Raw genomic sequence first — 14,275 nt, 5'->3', positions numbered from 1 at the left:
TCGGAGGTGACTGGCATCGGAGTGCCGCGGCACTGCTGGCTGGCCGCTTGGATGGGCCGCTGGAAGGGGGCCTCCGAGGGGCCGGCGTGGAGCGCGGCGGGGCGTGGCGGGGGGGGCGGGGCGGACCGGAGAACCCCGCGGCGTGGACCTAGAGGTAGGTACGCTGGCTAGTACCGCTTTCGGCCGTGCTCCGGACAGCTCCGGCAACAGCGTTCTACAGCGTTCGGGCAGCTCGGTGCTCGCTTCGGCCCTTCGGCTGACTCCAGCAAGCAACTCCAGCAGCAGGGCGCTGGAGCCTGGCTGGAGCCTCGGCTCGCCTCGGCTGGAGAGGCAAGTGGAGGGGGCGTTCGCCGTCCGTGGCAGCGCGCAGCACCGCGCCGCGGCCGGGCGTCGCCGCCGGAGAGCCGGAGACTCGCACGCTGGAGCACGGCCCCCGGCGGGGACGGCGGGGCGGCGGGGTCGGTGACGATGAGGGAGGTGGGGGAGGTGGGGGAGGCAAAGAAAGTAAGGCGGGCCTGCATAAACCGGGCTTGACTCGCCGGCATCTGGGGAAAGGGGGCAGTGGCCCGGGGCGGCCCGCGGCGGCCCGCGGCCCAGACGTAAACAAGCGGTCAGAGTCGAGCAGAGCGCCTGCCGCAGCTTCGGGTAGGCAGCCCGCCGCACCAGCGCGTCGTCGCGCTGCCTACCGCAGGCCTGACGGGCGCTCTGCTCGCTCTGCGCTGCTGGAATTTGAAAGTCGAAGCCTCTGGCCTGGCCCAGGTCTTCACGGTGGCAGCGCCCGACCCGAACGGCCCAGCTGTTCACGGGACGCCGTCCTTCCGACCCAACAGGACCCTGCAGGACCCACCGGGACGGACCCGAAGGACGGGGCCGCGGGAGGTTACGGGTTCGACTCTCACCCGGCCCGATCAATCAGCGTGAAGCGGATCCGGGGATCCGGGCGTGGCGCGCCACGGCGGCGAGGCTCCGCTCCCGGTGCGCCGTCGTCGGCGCCCTCCGGCAGGCGGTAGCGGAAGGGCCTGGAGGGCCTGGAAGCCCGCTGGACGTGCCCGGCGCGGCTCGGCTCGGCAGCGCTGCAGCGGTCCAATGGCTGGAACAATCGCGGCGCCGCGCTGGCGGATCTTTCTAAAGCCGCAACCCGCGATGGCGATGGCGCGGAGCGGAGCGCCGAGCGGCCGGGTAGCCGCCCGTTGTTTCTTTATGAAAGCAGCAGGAAGTTGGCGCGCTGGCCTGGCACACTGGCAGCAGCGCTGGCGAGGCGCGACACGTACGGTTTATCGCGACGCGCTGCCGGGACGGGGGGCCTTTTGTCGCTCCGTCTCTCTCGCACACACGGGGCGCCCCATGAGTGCGAGAGAGACAGAGTGCAGGCCGCGCACCCGGCCGCGCCCTTTGGGCCAACGCAGCCCGGCGTTGGCGTTGGCACCGAGAGCAACACGTCGGCGCCGTGCCTCAGCGGCGTGGCTGCGGAGTGCAGATCACATCGGCCGTGTTTCTGCTCCAGTTCCTGACGCGCCGCTGCCGGCCGGGCCGGGCCGCGCCGCGCGCAGGGAAGCCCCCATGGTGTTCCCACAACTCACGCGGGCCGCGCGCCACGCCCTCCGCGTCCATGTAGTGGTGCAGCGAGTACGGCGTGCGCCGGGAACTCCGCGCGGGGCCGGCATATCAGGCCACTCTGTATCGGAGAGCCCAAACTTTCCCCCTTAATTATTTGTCCCGGTCCGCGGACGACGGGCCACGGGGCCGCGGGGCCACGGGGCGCAGGGCGCGCCCGAGTGCGGGGTAGTCACTTTAAATTGTTTTGGCGAGGGAGACCGGGGACTTTACTGCCCCACGCCCGGCCCTCGCTCTGCACACAACGCCGCGCAGCCTGACAACAAAGTTGTACCGCTCGGCAGTCATGTCGTCCCAGGCCGAGTCCCAGGCCGAGTCCCAGGCCGAGTCCCAGGCCGAGTCCCAGGCCGAGTCCCAGGCCGAGCCCTGCTGCTGCCGGGAGAGCGACGCGCTGACCGCGCCGCCCTGCCGCCATCATCCGCGTCTTCATCCACGTCACCGGGGCGGAAATTGCCGCGAGCGAGCGGCCGGGAGCGGCAGGCATTTAACTTTGGACGCCCTGTGATGTACACTGTACACTCCACCGCGCCGTGGGCCCTGGGGTGGCGTGGGGCGCCCAGCGTCCCGGAGGGGGTGGCGCGCGGGGTGGCTGGGCCGGGGGTGGGGTAGGTCCGGCACGGAGGGCCTGGTGGGTGGCGAGGCGGCCTAGACCTCGTTCGCCGGGGACGGCCCGCGGGCCTGGAGCACCGCGCCTGGAGCACCGCGCCGAGGCCGTGAGCCACAACAGCAGACACGTTACTCCCAGAATTAATATCGCCGTCTTGTCGGGTCGGTCGTCGCGGAGCGGCGGCAGCTTAGCAACCCTCTCAAGGCGCGCCCGCCCCCGACAAGTGTCCTCCGCGGCAGGCCGTGCTTGCCATGCTGTGCTCCGTCTCGGTGGCGTTCTTGCGGGCTGCTCGTGTTAATGCGCCCGCGATAAATCCCCATCCAGAAGGTGCCGCCCCGCCCCGCCCCGCCCGCCCCGCCCCGCCCCGCCCCGCCCCGCCCCGCCCCGCCCCGCCCCGCCCCGCCCCGCCATCAAGACACTGCGGCCGAGACCCCGCCGGGGAACGGCCAGCAATAATCTCCATTTTCCCGCACCTGGGCCGCAGCCTGCGACACGTAAGCGGCGGGCATCTTTCTCATTGTGCCTCAATATCGTTCAATTGCAAAACTTTGATTAAAATTTGACCACCACGCCCGCTCTGCGTTTGCTCACCCGCGAGGACGATGCCCTGGCGACGGCCTTGGTCTCGGTGGCACCCTGACCTCGGGACGCTCGGGGCGGTCGCCTCTCGCTCACACTGTTATTTATGCCCTGACTTGGCTCTGGCAGGCCTCTCGGGTGTGCTGTGTGCGAATTTGCGCGCTAGTGTGCCTGTGTGCGTGCATGTGTGTGCCGCCCGCGGGGAGGAGGCAAACCTATTGGGGTAAGAGGCGCCGCCGGGCGCCGCGCGTTGGGCTGGAAAGACCGGCGAGGCGGAGGCCGAGGACGTGTCCGAGGTGTAAAGGGGTAAAGGCGGGCCGGGGCGGGCCGCACCGGCACCAGCTCCCACGCCCCGCACCCCGCCCCCGCTCTGCCGCGGGGAGATTACACGGACGGACGGACGGACAGACAGACGGATGGGCCGAGGGGGTCACTGTGCGGCCAGGGCTTCATTTCTCACCCGCCCCGGACGCTGCGGGAGGGTCGGGACCGCGATGCAAGCATGTAGGACGGCCTGCGGGACGGCCTGCACCGAGGCGGCGGCGGCCCGGCGGCCAGGGAGTCCTACCCGTGCCACGGCGCCACGGTCCGAACCGTCCGAACGGTCAGTGAAAGTTTAAGGGTCGATCGCGCAGTAAACTGTCGCAACAGCGCGCTGCGCTCGGCCGACTCGGCCTCCATGATGTACTTGGCCTGCAGCAGACTGCCGCGGTGCTGCCCGCGCCGCTACGCTGTCAGGGATGACGTCACCGCATTAAAGGCCTAAATGGGCGCGTTACGGCCGCGGCTTTCTCGTCGCTAGTCCACTGTAGGTGCTTGGCTGTGCCGCGGGGTGACAGGCGGGCTGCAGCGGCGCGGCCTGGAAGGCCTGGAAGCACCGAGCGACTGGGGCGCGGGGCGTGGCGGCAGCGGCAAAGGTCGAGGAAATTGCACTACTTTGGCGGGAGCAGCATCCGGGGCGAAGAAGTAATCTGCTTGCAGCTGCTTGCAGCGCGCAGTGCGGCGGCTCGGAGGCCACGTCGCAGACACTCCTCTCACCTAACTGAAATAGGCAGGTAGCGTGTCTTTGATCACTCAGAAATGAAGTAACTACTCGATGCTGCGGCCGCCGTGAACCACGGCGAGACGCCGCTGCGCTGCTAGCGCTCCACGCGGCGTCGCGGCGTCGCCCCGCGCGGCACGCGAGGTGGCCTCCCAAGCGGCGCGGCTGCCCGATGGGCTGCCTACTGGCAGGGGGCATGGCGTGGTGGCTGGCCTCGCTTCACGTCGCCACAAGCTTTTCTGCCACGTTTCGTCGAACTGGAGCCTAGTGTAGGTGTATATCGGATCGAAAGTTCCAGAGCGAAGTAGGAGTATTCTTGACACTGGTATTTACATGAAATTTCTGCATGTTTGGCTAGCGAGCATCCGCAAGTGATTGTTCGTCGTGAAGGCACTAGGCCTACACTGCAAGCGCACGGCGACGCACGCAGGGCGCAGGGCCCTGAGCCGGCCTCCAAACCAGGCGAGTTTCCATGGTAATTGAGTTAGCCGCTTGGCCGCTTGTTCTGTTTGCTGCTGCGACATGGCGCGCTGCAGAGACTGCAGGGGAGAGGATTTGGCCGAAGTTCCAAGGCCTTATTAAAAAAAGACACTCAATTATGGCATTTCCATTTTCAACATTTTATTAGGATGTGAAAATACATTTGAAATACATTGTATACCGTTGTAAAAAAGATTTTAAAAAGAGAGCTCTGTGTTAGTATACATTTGTGTAACAAAAATGTTACTGAACAAAATCACAATTAAAAAAGTGGTCTTATTTGAACCGCATCAGTTTCCACAATGTACAAAACATGATTGTAAGTACTGGAATGACAATCATACCAATAACATACTCCATCAAAAGATGATTGCTTAAGTACAACCCTAATACAATAAGAACGCATTCAGTTATTTGTGCATATTTCGTCCATACATTCAATATATCATGAATGCACAAAGAAATAAGACAAAATATTTGGCATACACTTTTGGCAAAGAAAAGGCACTATGAGAGTTCAAAACATGGCACATTGTGATCATCTTTGGCACTTCATCTTACAACCTGAAACTCCACCAGCCACAAACCATCTTAAAATTTTCTTAAACCGTACATTACATTTTAAATTCGTCAAAATGGCACATATAGTACGGGTCAGTAATTAAATTAGCCCAAGCACGTGCTGAGACAACAGGGCATTTGCTCACGAACGTCATTTCATAGACATATGAACTTACACAGATGGATTGTTATGAGTAATAAAAGATACAAAACTTAAATAATAGGGATAAAAATAAAATAGGATAAAAATACCATGGCGTAAAAAAAAATCAATAAAATATCAGGAAAGCCCATCAGGTAAAATTTGAACAGACTTGGTTTTTAAAACACAAAAGGTGGGGAAACCTCAGTGTCCGTTGGCACAGTGTACCCTGACGCCAACCCTCACTCCTCCACCGGCTGGCCTCGCAGGCCGTGGTGGCGGTGGGGTGGCGGTGGGGTGGCGGGGCCTACAGCTCGACGCGGCCCTGGCGGTGCTGGCGGCTGTGCTGGTCGGCGACGGGCGGGCGCGACCCCCGCAGCGGTTCCGGGATCACCTCCGAGTTCTCCGTGTCGCTGACGTAGCCCTTGTCGCCAGTGTAGTGCGTGGGGAACAGCAGCAGCGGCGCGGCCGAGTAGGCCACCAGGTCGCGCTTGGGGAAGCGCTCCTTCCACGACTCTCTGGAACACACACCGCGAAAAACAACCCAATCAAAACAAAGATAAATTTAAAACAAAAGAGTTCAAAGCATTGGGGCAGGGCTTACTCGGGGTGGCGGTCGAAGAGGATGGGCAGGTACTCGTCGACGGGCACCAGGTTGTCCAGAGGCCGCGCGTCCAGCAGCTTGCGCGCGCCGGGGAAGGACAGCATGTAGCCCAGCGTCCAGTACGAGTAGCCGGGCCGCACCAGGTGCTTGGCGTCCGGCACCCACGGCTCCTCCTTCTCCAGGCGCTTGCGGCCCAAGTACCTGCACAAGGCGAAAGGCGCGGTCAGCGGGCAGCCCGGCCAGGAAGGCGAGAGAGACAGAGAGAAACTTACACCAGGTCCCACTGCAGCCGCATGTCCCGCAGCTCGTCCATGACGCCGTACAGCTTCTTGCGGAAGAAGGGCTCGAAGCGGATGTCGTCCTCCAGCACCAGGACGGCGGCCATGCGGTTCTGCGCCACCTGCAGGGGGAGCCACAAGTTGAGTCAGGCACGTGAAAAAGCTTCCAACAGGAGGGGAAATTAAAAGAGTCGTGGTGCGGCGTCGAGGCGCGCTCGGGGTGACAACGCGAGGGGGCCGCGCCGCCGGGCCGCACCCCGCCGCCGTCGTGCAGGTGGAAGTCAAATACTTTGAGCAAGTCGGGCGGTAAATCTTTCGCCTGCAGGGGGTCGACAGGGTGGGCGGGGCCCTCGGCGGGGCCCTCTGCGGGGCCTCGGGGGACGCGGCGAGGACGCAGCGAGGCGCGGCGGGGGGCAGGGCAGCCAGGACGGGCAGGGCGGCCCGGACCAGGGGCCGGGCCCGGCCAGGCCGAGGGCCGGCAGCTTCACGTTTCACTTGAGAAACGGTGTGCAGTAGTGAGAATGGGTCGCAGCTGCGTCGCCAGTTACCGAACGGGGAGCGGCGGAGCGCCCCCACTGTACTCCAGGATAAAGGCCCAGCCAGCGCCATCACTACTGCAAGACAGGCCGCCACTGTCCGTCGGTCTGTCCTGGTCTGTCCTCGCCGTCCGGACACTGCTTCGGGGGGAGGAGCGACCTAAATACCGAAATCAGCCCTCCCGGGTCTCAGCCAGGGGCGCAGCCCTCGGCGCAGTCCGGCAGGATTACGGTAGAATGCTGTCGGGGCCTGCGGGGGACGGATGGATGTGTTGGTGTGGGCAGGCGGCCTGCATCTGCAGCCATGCAATCACAATCACAGGGCAGCACAAGCAGGGCGCCCGGCGCGCGCGTGTGCGTCAAAGTGTGTGTGTGCGCGTGTCTGTGTGCGCGCGTCTGTGTGCACCCGAGTCGAGGGGCCACGGAGGGGTGCTCCCGCCATAAAAACGGAGCAGCACAAACTGCGGAAAATTGGCTAATATTTCACGGCGTCCAGTACGTACCAGTCCTGCGACGGCACACACGGAACAGGAAAGAGGGGGAGGGGGAGGGGGAGGGGGGGGTGCGTCCAGCGGTCAAGACATGCAGGGAACCGCCAGCGCAAAACGGTTACAAAGAAACGAAACTCAAACAGAACTCCTTTTTTTTCACTCACAAAAACATAACCGGCACGCCAAGATAAGTTGAGTACACACGCCATATAGGAGGACGTTGTGGTAATTGAACCTCTCTCCCCGCGGGGCATGTAAATGCGAGGGTGCCGGCGCGTGCCCCGGCAGCTTGTTAAGACTGCGACCTTCTGGCGGGCGTCGTGTCGTCAGCCAGGGTTTGCCAGGGTCTGCCAGGACGGCCTGTGAGGCGCCGCGACGGCCAGGCTGGGCCAGGCTGGGCGGGGGAATGCGTCTCGGACTGCGTGCTGGTGTGCAAACTCGGCTAACTAGCATGGACACAAACTTACTTACGGAGCCCACCGACTCGGAGTTACACTGTGAGAGTGGCCAGAGCGAACTCCAGAGATTCGGAGAGCGTGTGGGTGGAGCTCCGAGGACGCGCGCCACACGTACTACACATGCACGCACAGCGCACTTTCAATTGGCTCGTCTCAGTTTCGCACTTTACTCTCCACATTCATCTGCAGCGACGCCGAAGCAGCCTCCACCCCCCCCCCCCTCTGGCCAGCCCCCTTGCCGCCCCCCAGGCCGCCCCCAAGAACCACTTTCCTCTCAAATTTATTCCCGCTGCTGCAGCGGGTCGCGATCCCCCGCCGTCGTGGAATAATAACCCGAAGAGTGAAAGAGGTGTTGAATATTTTTAGAGAGCGGTAAAGTTGTAGGCGCCGCGCCCCTGCCGCTAATACTGAAGGCGGAAGCCATTGGCGGTCTGGAGGGGGAGGGGGAGGAGGAGGGGGAACGGGGTGATTACGGCCCGCGCAGTGATTACCCGGGGAACCGCGCGGTAAATATGCCGGGAAAAGGTCACCAACGCGTCGCCCTGCCTGGCGAGGCCCTTGGAGGTCGCCTCAAAGACAACCTACGAGCGATTCGATCCCATCTCGGCCTGCAAACTGAACTAACGGCCCGGGGAGAAAAAAAAAGGAAAAAGAGGAGGGAGTGCGAGAGAGATAGACGGCGAGACAGTGGGTCGAGTGCGTCTAGCCAGAGCCGAGTTCCAAACAGTCTTGACAGAGCGCCAGAATCGATGAGACGCAAGACGGTCAGCCCTCTTGACCCGCCTGGGCAGCCCGGGCAGCCTCGGCAGTTGGCAGCAGCTGCTGTGCGACCCGCGTGGACCAATCTATTCTTCCCGGCAAGAAGTGGGACGTCATTTTTTTTTTGCTCCGCAGGTCGCGCGAGGACCCCCGCCCCCAACACACACACATGTCCTCGCTCTCGCCCGACGAGACACTAATACAGATTCACGCGGCCCGGCCGACCTGCTGCAGTTTGTGTTCCAAGCAGAGCGCAGCGACGCGTGCCTCTGCACGGAAACGCGCCAAAAGTGGTCCGGGGCGGGGCCGGCGAGGCCGGCGAGGCGAGGCGCCTTTGGCGGCTCTCTCTCTCTCTCTCTCTCTCTCTCTCTCTCTCTCTCTCTCTCTCTCACGCACACACACTCGGAATGCAGGCGGGGGTGCAAAAGCGTTTTTCATCCCGTCTTTCCCCTCCTGCAGCGCACAGCACGTGGTTTCTCCTCCATCCCCGTCCCGCCATTCGGCCGGTTCGTCATCGCTGCACGCGCCACCCCCTCCCCGCCACGCGTTCGAGAGTTCGCCCCTCGCCCTCCAAGCCACGGAATGCCTGCCCAACCCCACGTCGAGCAAAAAGGGCAGGACAGGCCGCCAAAGTGTTTTCCCCGGCGCGGTAATTTTTTGGACGCGCTGCAAATGAGGACATCGCCCTCCTGGAGCCCCGCCCCGCCCCGCGACACGCACCTGAAGCACCGCCCGCGGCACGGCGACGGCCTCGCCGGGGGCACCGGGACGGGGAGGGCAAGGGAGAGGCGCCGCCGTGCTCCCCGTCTCCTCCAAAAAGGACGAGGGCAACAATGCCGCCGACGAATGTTCTTTTTTTCCCCTCCCCTCGCTGCGTGTCGCTGCGCCGCTGGCTGTCCTCGCCCTGCGTGGGGAGAGGCAGGGCGAGGGCCGCAGGGCCGCTGCTGCCGCCACTCTGCTGCTCGCTGCGCCTCCCCGACGACCTCGGCAAGACGGGCCGCCGCGCCGACACCAGGCGACCGCTTTTTAATCGCCCTTTTCCTGGGCGCTGCTTTACCGGTGCCCACCCGGGCCGCGCATCCTTGAGCCGCGCGCTACATTTCATGACGACGTGCCGCGGCGGGGGAGGGGGAAAAGGGGGGGGGAGGCGCTTCACATCCCCCTTTACAATTATTGCGCGCTGCTGGCGGGTGGGTCAGCCCCCCCCCCTTTCCACCACGCACTTTCTTCAGAACACCCCCACTCCACTCCCTCACCGCCGCCAGCGCCCCGCGACACACACTTTCATTGCGATAACGAAAGAAGCGGAAGGGGGGAAGGGGGGGGGAGGCTGCACAGCAAAGCAGGGACCAGTGTGTAACGCAGGAAGCGGCCCATTGTTGGGGATGACATTGTTTTGCCATGGCGGACCTAGAGGAATTTTCATGGCGGAGTGCGAAACAGTGAAACAACCCCCTCACCCCATTTTCACACCCACCCAGCGACACCCACACCCACACACACACACCCACACACACACACGAGCAGCGGGTTGAATCAGAGCAGGAGTCACCGTGGAGGGAGAGAGAGAGAGTCATGAACAAGCGGTGGCTAATTAGGCGCAAGTGCGTTACCTCGGTCCAGATGTTGAAGTGGCTCATGAAGCAGCCGATCTCGCCCATGGTCATCGGCCTGCAACCCAGAGGGAGGATGAACGACAAGGTTGTCGCGGTCAGACAGAATTTCAAACAAGGAAAATGGCTTCGAGGAATGTGAAGAGGCAGACGGCCAGAGTTAGGACAACAGAACGGTCGGATGAATTAAGGACAGTGCTCGTAACACCGAGCGCCGGAAAACAACATCTGTCATCCTTTCGCTTAATCTAGCTTCATTATTTTGCCGCGACCTGCCGCTTCTTTTTTCTCGTCGCCAGTCCGTTCCTCGCGGCGGGTTCGGCTCACCTTTTCTTGTACGGGTCCGCGTACTCCGTCATCTGCGTGATGCCCATCTCCAGCAGCACGGCGTCGTCCAGCTTCCTGCAACAGCAAACAAGGCGTCCGTCAGGATGAGCGGGCTTTGGAGGAGGGGGGGGGGGAGTCCTGCCGGCAGGGGGGAGCTGGCGACACCTCCAACGCGTGCAGCACTGCGCTCTGCGTTCCCATCCCACGCCCGACGACGCTGAGGCGAGTCTGCCGGGGAGGGAGGGAAGGCCTGGGCAGCGGGAGAGGGGGAAGAGGGGGGGACGAGGGAGTCATATGGCAGCAGTCAACGCCACAGACAAAGGCAAACAAACAAGGGGATGATTTATCCCTGCTCTCAAATTGGCCCGTTTGCGCAAACACACACACACGCACGCACACACAGCTCATGCAGTGTTAGGTGGCGTCGGCGTCACTTCTCGACCCGGGCTCCCCCCCCCCTCTGATATCGTGTCCCCATTCCTTCCTAAATGACTGCCGAAGCGAGCTTGGTAGACCGTCGTGCCCACTCGGCCACCACAGACAGGTCATCGGCTTGCCTCAGGACGACCCTGGCGCCGCTGGCCTTGGAGGAGGCCGTGGAGGTCGCGGTGGTGGAAGCGTGCCGTGCATTATGCAGAGACGAATCCACCCCATCGACTCCGGCACGTGCCCCTGCACTACGGGCAGCACGTGCAGTGTGCTGCCGACGAGGAGGAGTGGAGCCCCAACTTGGCGACGGGCGTTCGTCGCACTTGTCGCCTACAAACAGGCGGAAAGGAGTTTGCCTTCAAGGCGCCAAGGCCGCTACAACTGCCACATAAGACGTCGGACTCGAACCTCCTTCGCGGACCGTAGACCCGAGACGTGGCCTGCCGGCCCACTGTGTGGCAAGGGCAACGCGGCAGCGAGCGACTCCCATTGCGAACCAAGTTCGCCCGAAGCCCTGATACCGCGCTGGGTGCGTAAGTTCCGCGAAGCAATGTAATCGAGGGCCTCCCCCCCCCCTCCCCACACGCGCGCACACGGAACTTGCGGCCAACAGTCGGCAGGGGAAGACCTTCTGTTGCTACGGGTAAACGCACCACACTGTGCACCCTGCAAAAGAAAGCGTGATGAGCGTCCCAGATTCGCCGCAGCCCATTGCAGCCCATTTTCTTTCCCAGCGGCTGCCTGGCAGTGCCTGGCTGCTACGCCCACGGTAGCGAGGAGGCGCGTCGTCTGAAAAATAGTGCCGAGATAAGCGATTATAGCCTGCAGGACAGGGCTAGCCTTGCACAATCTTTTCATTGCCAGGCACTGCTGGGGCTGCTTAATATTCATACCCCCGGCGTCGTACCCGCGCAGGAGGGGGCCTCCCCCCCCCCAGCTTTCGACGCGGTAAACCAATTATCGGCGAGAGTTTTCATAAACTGGGAAACTGACTCCACGACAGGTGAATAGCAAACGGGAGGGGCTGCGGACGGCATTGCCGCCGGCCCCGCGGGCTTCTGCATCCGGAAATAAGAAAGCAGAAGCCAGACGGGACGGTGCCAATGACTCCTGAGTCGAACGTCGCCGCGGAGCGTTCGCTTCCACCCTCGGCGGGACGTGATGGAGGAGGGCGGAGCGGTCCATCGAAGGAGAAGAAGCTCAGCAACACCAACTTCGGGCGGCGTCTCCGCGAGCACCCTTCGGGGAATCCTTTCGGGGAATCCTTTCGGGGAATCCGGCCGCGGAGCCGCGGATAATGGAGCGAGGCCGTCCTCGCGTCTCTCGGGGCGGCGAAGGCGGCGGGAACATCGCAGGATGCTGCGAGATACGGGGAGGGGAAAAATGACAATAACTACACCGGAGGTAATTTGCCGCCGACCGCTCCTGCCAGCCTTTCCGGCCCTCTTTCAGAGCGTCGGCGTCGTCGTCGGCGTCGTCCTCCCGACCGCCACCGCGACCACCGCCCCAGTGGTCCCACACAATCTGGGCTGCCCCCTCCGAGCCGGGAAAGGAAACCGGCACACACACACACACACACACACACACACACTCACACACATACACACACACACACACACACACACACACCTACACACACACACACACACGAGCCAAGCCGCGATGCGAGTCATTCGGAGAACTCGGCGCGGCCGGCGAAAATCACCGCCGGACACGGACGGGAAAACGGAAAAAGCAGCGGGACAGCGGCTTCTATCGCGTGCCGCGCGGCAGTCCGATTTACTCGGCCGCGGCGGCCAGACCAAAGACTGGCCGGCCCAGACGCAATGAAGAAATCAGAGCGGTTCTGAGAGAGGGGCAGGGGCAGCATAGGGGCGAGTGGAGAGAGAGAGCGCGGCGTGCGTGGGTGGCAGTGTGGCAGTGGGCCGGAGTGGGCGCGTGAGGCGTCTGTCAAGGTGCTGGGCCCATCCCGGCGACCACGTCGTTAATTTCTTCCCCGACATTTGCCGAGGCCCTGCCCTGCCCTGCCCGGCCGCTCTGCTGGGGGGTCATCAATAAAAGACGCCACATGCGCGGCCCCGGCCTGGCGGCCTGGCGGGCCTGGCGCCACCCGACGCGCCGTCCGACGTGCCGCCCGAAATGAAGTAGAAAATGATTAAGGCGTGTGCGCGTGCGTGACAGTGAGAGTGAGCGCGCACATTCCGGCCGGAGCGAGAAAGAGAGGCGGGCGGTGCGAATGGGGAATGGGGTCACGAACTCCCACTTCTTGGCGCACGTGAGCTTGTTTCACTTTCAAAGGTGGCCGGAATGGCGTTTTTAGGGGGTTGGAGAGCGTGCGCCTGGCCGGTGCGGGGCACTGCTGGGGCTGGGACGCCGAGTCCGAGAGGAGTGGGTGGCGCGGCGTGAGGTCCAAAGCGTGCAATCTTTTCAATTTGTAACTTCATTCGATTTTTTCCAGTGGGAGGCGTGAGGTGGCGGCGGCGCTGCGCTGCGCCCACGAGGCCGAGCGCCTGCCGGGTAGGCCACGCGGCTGCGGGGACGCACGGACGCGGGAGGGCTGCCTACCTCCACGGCGCTCTCCGTCCACCAGCTCCGTTTATTTTTCCTTTTCTTTCCGCGCTCTGTCTGGACCGTCTTTGGCGGCGGCCCCGCGCCCCGGCGGGCGGACCAGGGACCACGGACCCTGCTTGCTGGAGCCTGCCGGGCAGGAGCCTGCTGCTGCTCGACATCAAAGCCAAGAAAAGAAAGCAGGGGTCCACGGGGGGCCGCAGGGGGCCTGGCGCGCTTGGCGCCCCCACGCTCACATGCGTCTCCCTCCCTCACACACACATACACACGTGCGCCGCGGTTCGCAGAGAGGACGGCGATAACGCTACTTAGCACCAACACGCACGCACGCACATAGGCAGCACATTCACACACACACACGCCATGTGGGAGCACTGTGGTGGGGGGGACGACCCCTATATACAGATTATAATCAACTGGCCCCCGGAAACTGGGCAAGTGGGCATTCTGGCGCCGAGGCTTGAGCATGCTATTCAGATTCAGGTTCAAGGGCGCTCGGCTTGGCTTGGCCTGTCCTGGCCCGAGCACACACAGAGGCACGAGGGACTCGGCCGTCATTGGCCGGCTGATGACGGCGCCGCTATCTCTACGACGCGGTGCTGTTAGCAGGGGCAGCGCGCGGCCCGTCGGGGTGCGCCGCAGACCGCGCTGGCAGCCAGCCCGCGGGGCGGGGCGGGGCGCCACTGCTCCGGGCGATGCAAGGGGAGGTTAAAGGGCGCGACCTTTCCCCACGGGGCTGGGCTGGCCTGGCCGGGGCGTCTCCACCCATGCTGCCATTGGCATACCCGTGCGCCCACTCACTGCCATGCGCCAGCGACCGAGACAACCAGAAAAACGCGGCAAAACGACGCAAGGCACCCTCGTCAATCAGCCTTGGCAATGTGCCTGAAAAATCGGCACCTGCACGAAAAACCTTTCGCCGCGCGAGACATCACTGGCAAAACACATTCAGCACCACTCCTGGAAATGAGCTCGGCTTCAAAACTCGTTTTTGCGAGCGCTTTGGCGCGCTTTGGCGGGCGGTGCGTCTTGGTCGTCGCGGCGCTGCAGCGGCCACTTGTCCCGTTTAATTAAGGCCGTCCGTCTGCCAACTTTTCGCCGCGTTTATCTCGCCAGAGATTCATGCTCCTCTCCGCTGCGCGTGGAGCGGGACCGAGAGCAGTCTCTCTCCCTCACCGGCGCAGGCG

The 14,275-nt window shown here is 63.3% G+C and overlaps 1 protein-coding gene across 1 annotated transcript in view; it reads right to left on the bottom strand.

Annotated features, from left to right (window-relative positions):
* Positions 1-4,438: 4,438 nt before the first annotated feature.
* Positions 4,439-14,275, bottom strand: part of LOC117653604 (glycosyltransferase 25 family member) — a 60,842-nt gene continuing 51,005 nt past the window's right edge. Inside the window, exons 6-10 of the mRNA XM_034399398.1 lie at positions 10,092-10,166; positions 9,765-9,822; positions 5,902-6,029; positions 5,630-5,830; positions 4,439-5,543 (exon numbers count right to left, since the gene is read on the bottom strand). Of these exons, the coding sequence (XP_034255289.1) occupies positions 5,333-5,543; positions 5,630-5,830; positions 5,902-6,029; positions 9,765-9,822; positions 10,092-10,166 (673 nt within the window). The 3' untranslated portion in view covers positions 4,439-5,332. The remainder of the gene's footprint in view (positions 5,544-5,629; positions 5,831-5,901; positions 6,030-9,764; positions 9,823-10,091; positions 10,167-14,275) is intronic.

The sequence above is a fragment of the Thrips palmi genome, unplaced genomic scaffold (assembly GCF_012932325.1).
Source record: "Thrips palmi isolate BJ-2018 unplaced genomic scaffold, TpBJ-2018v1 HiC_scaffold_8, whole genome shotgun sequence".
Classification (NCBI taxonomy): domain Eukaryota; kingdom Metazoa; phylum Arthropoda; class Insecta; order Thysanoptera; family Thripidae; genus Thrips; species Thrips palmi.
Note: the sequence above shows the minus strand (reverse complement) of the source record. Positions and strands in the feature narration are given on the sequence as shown.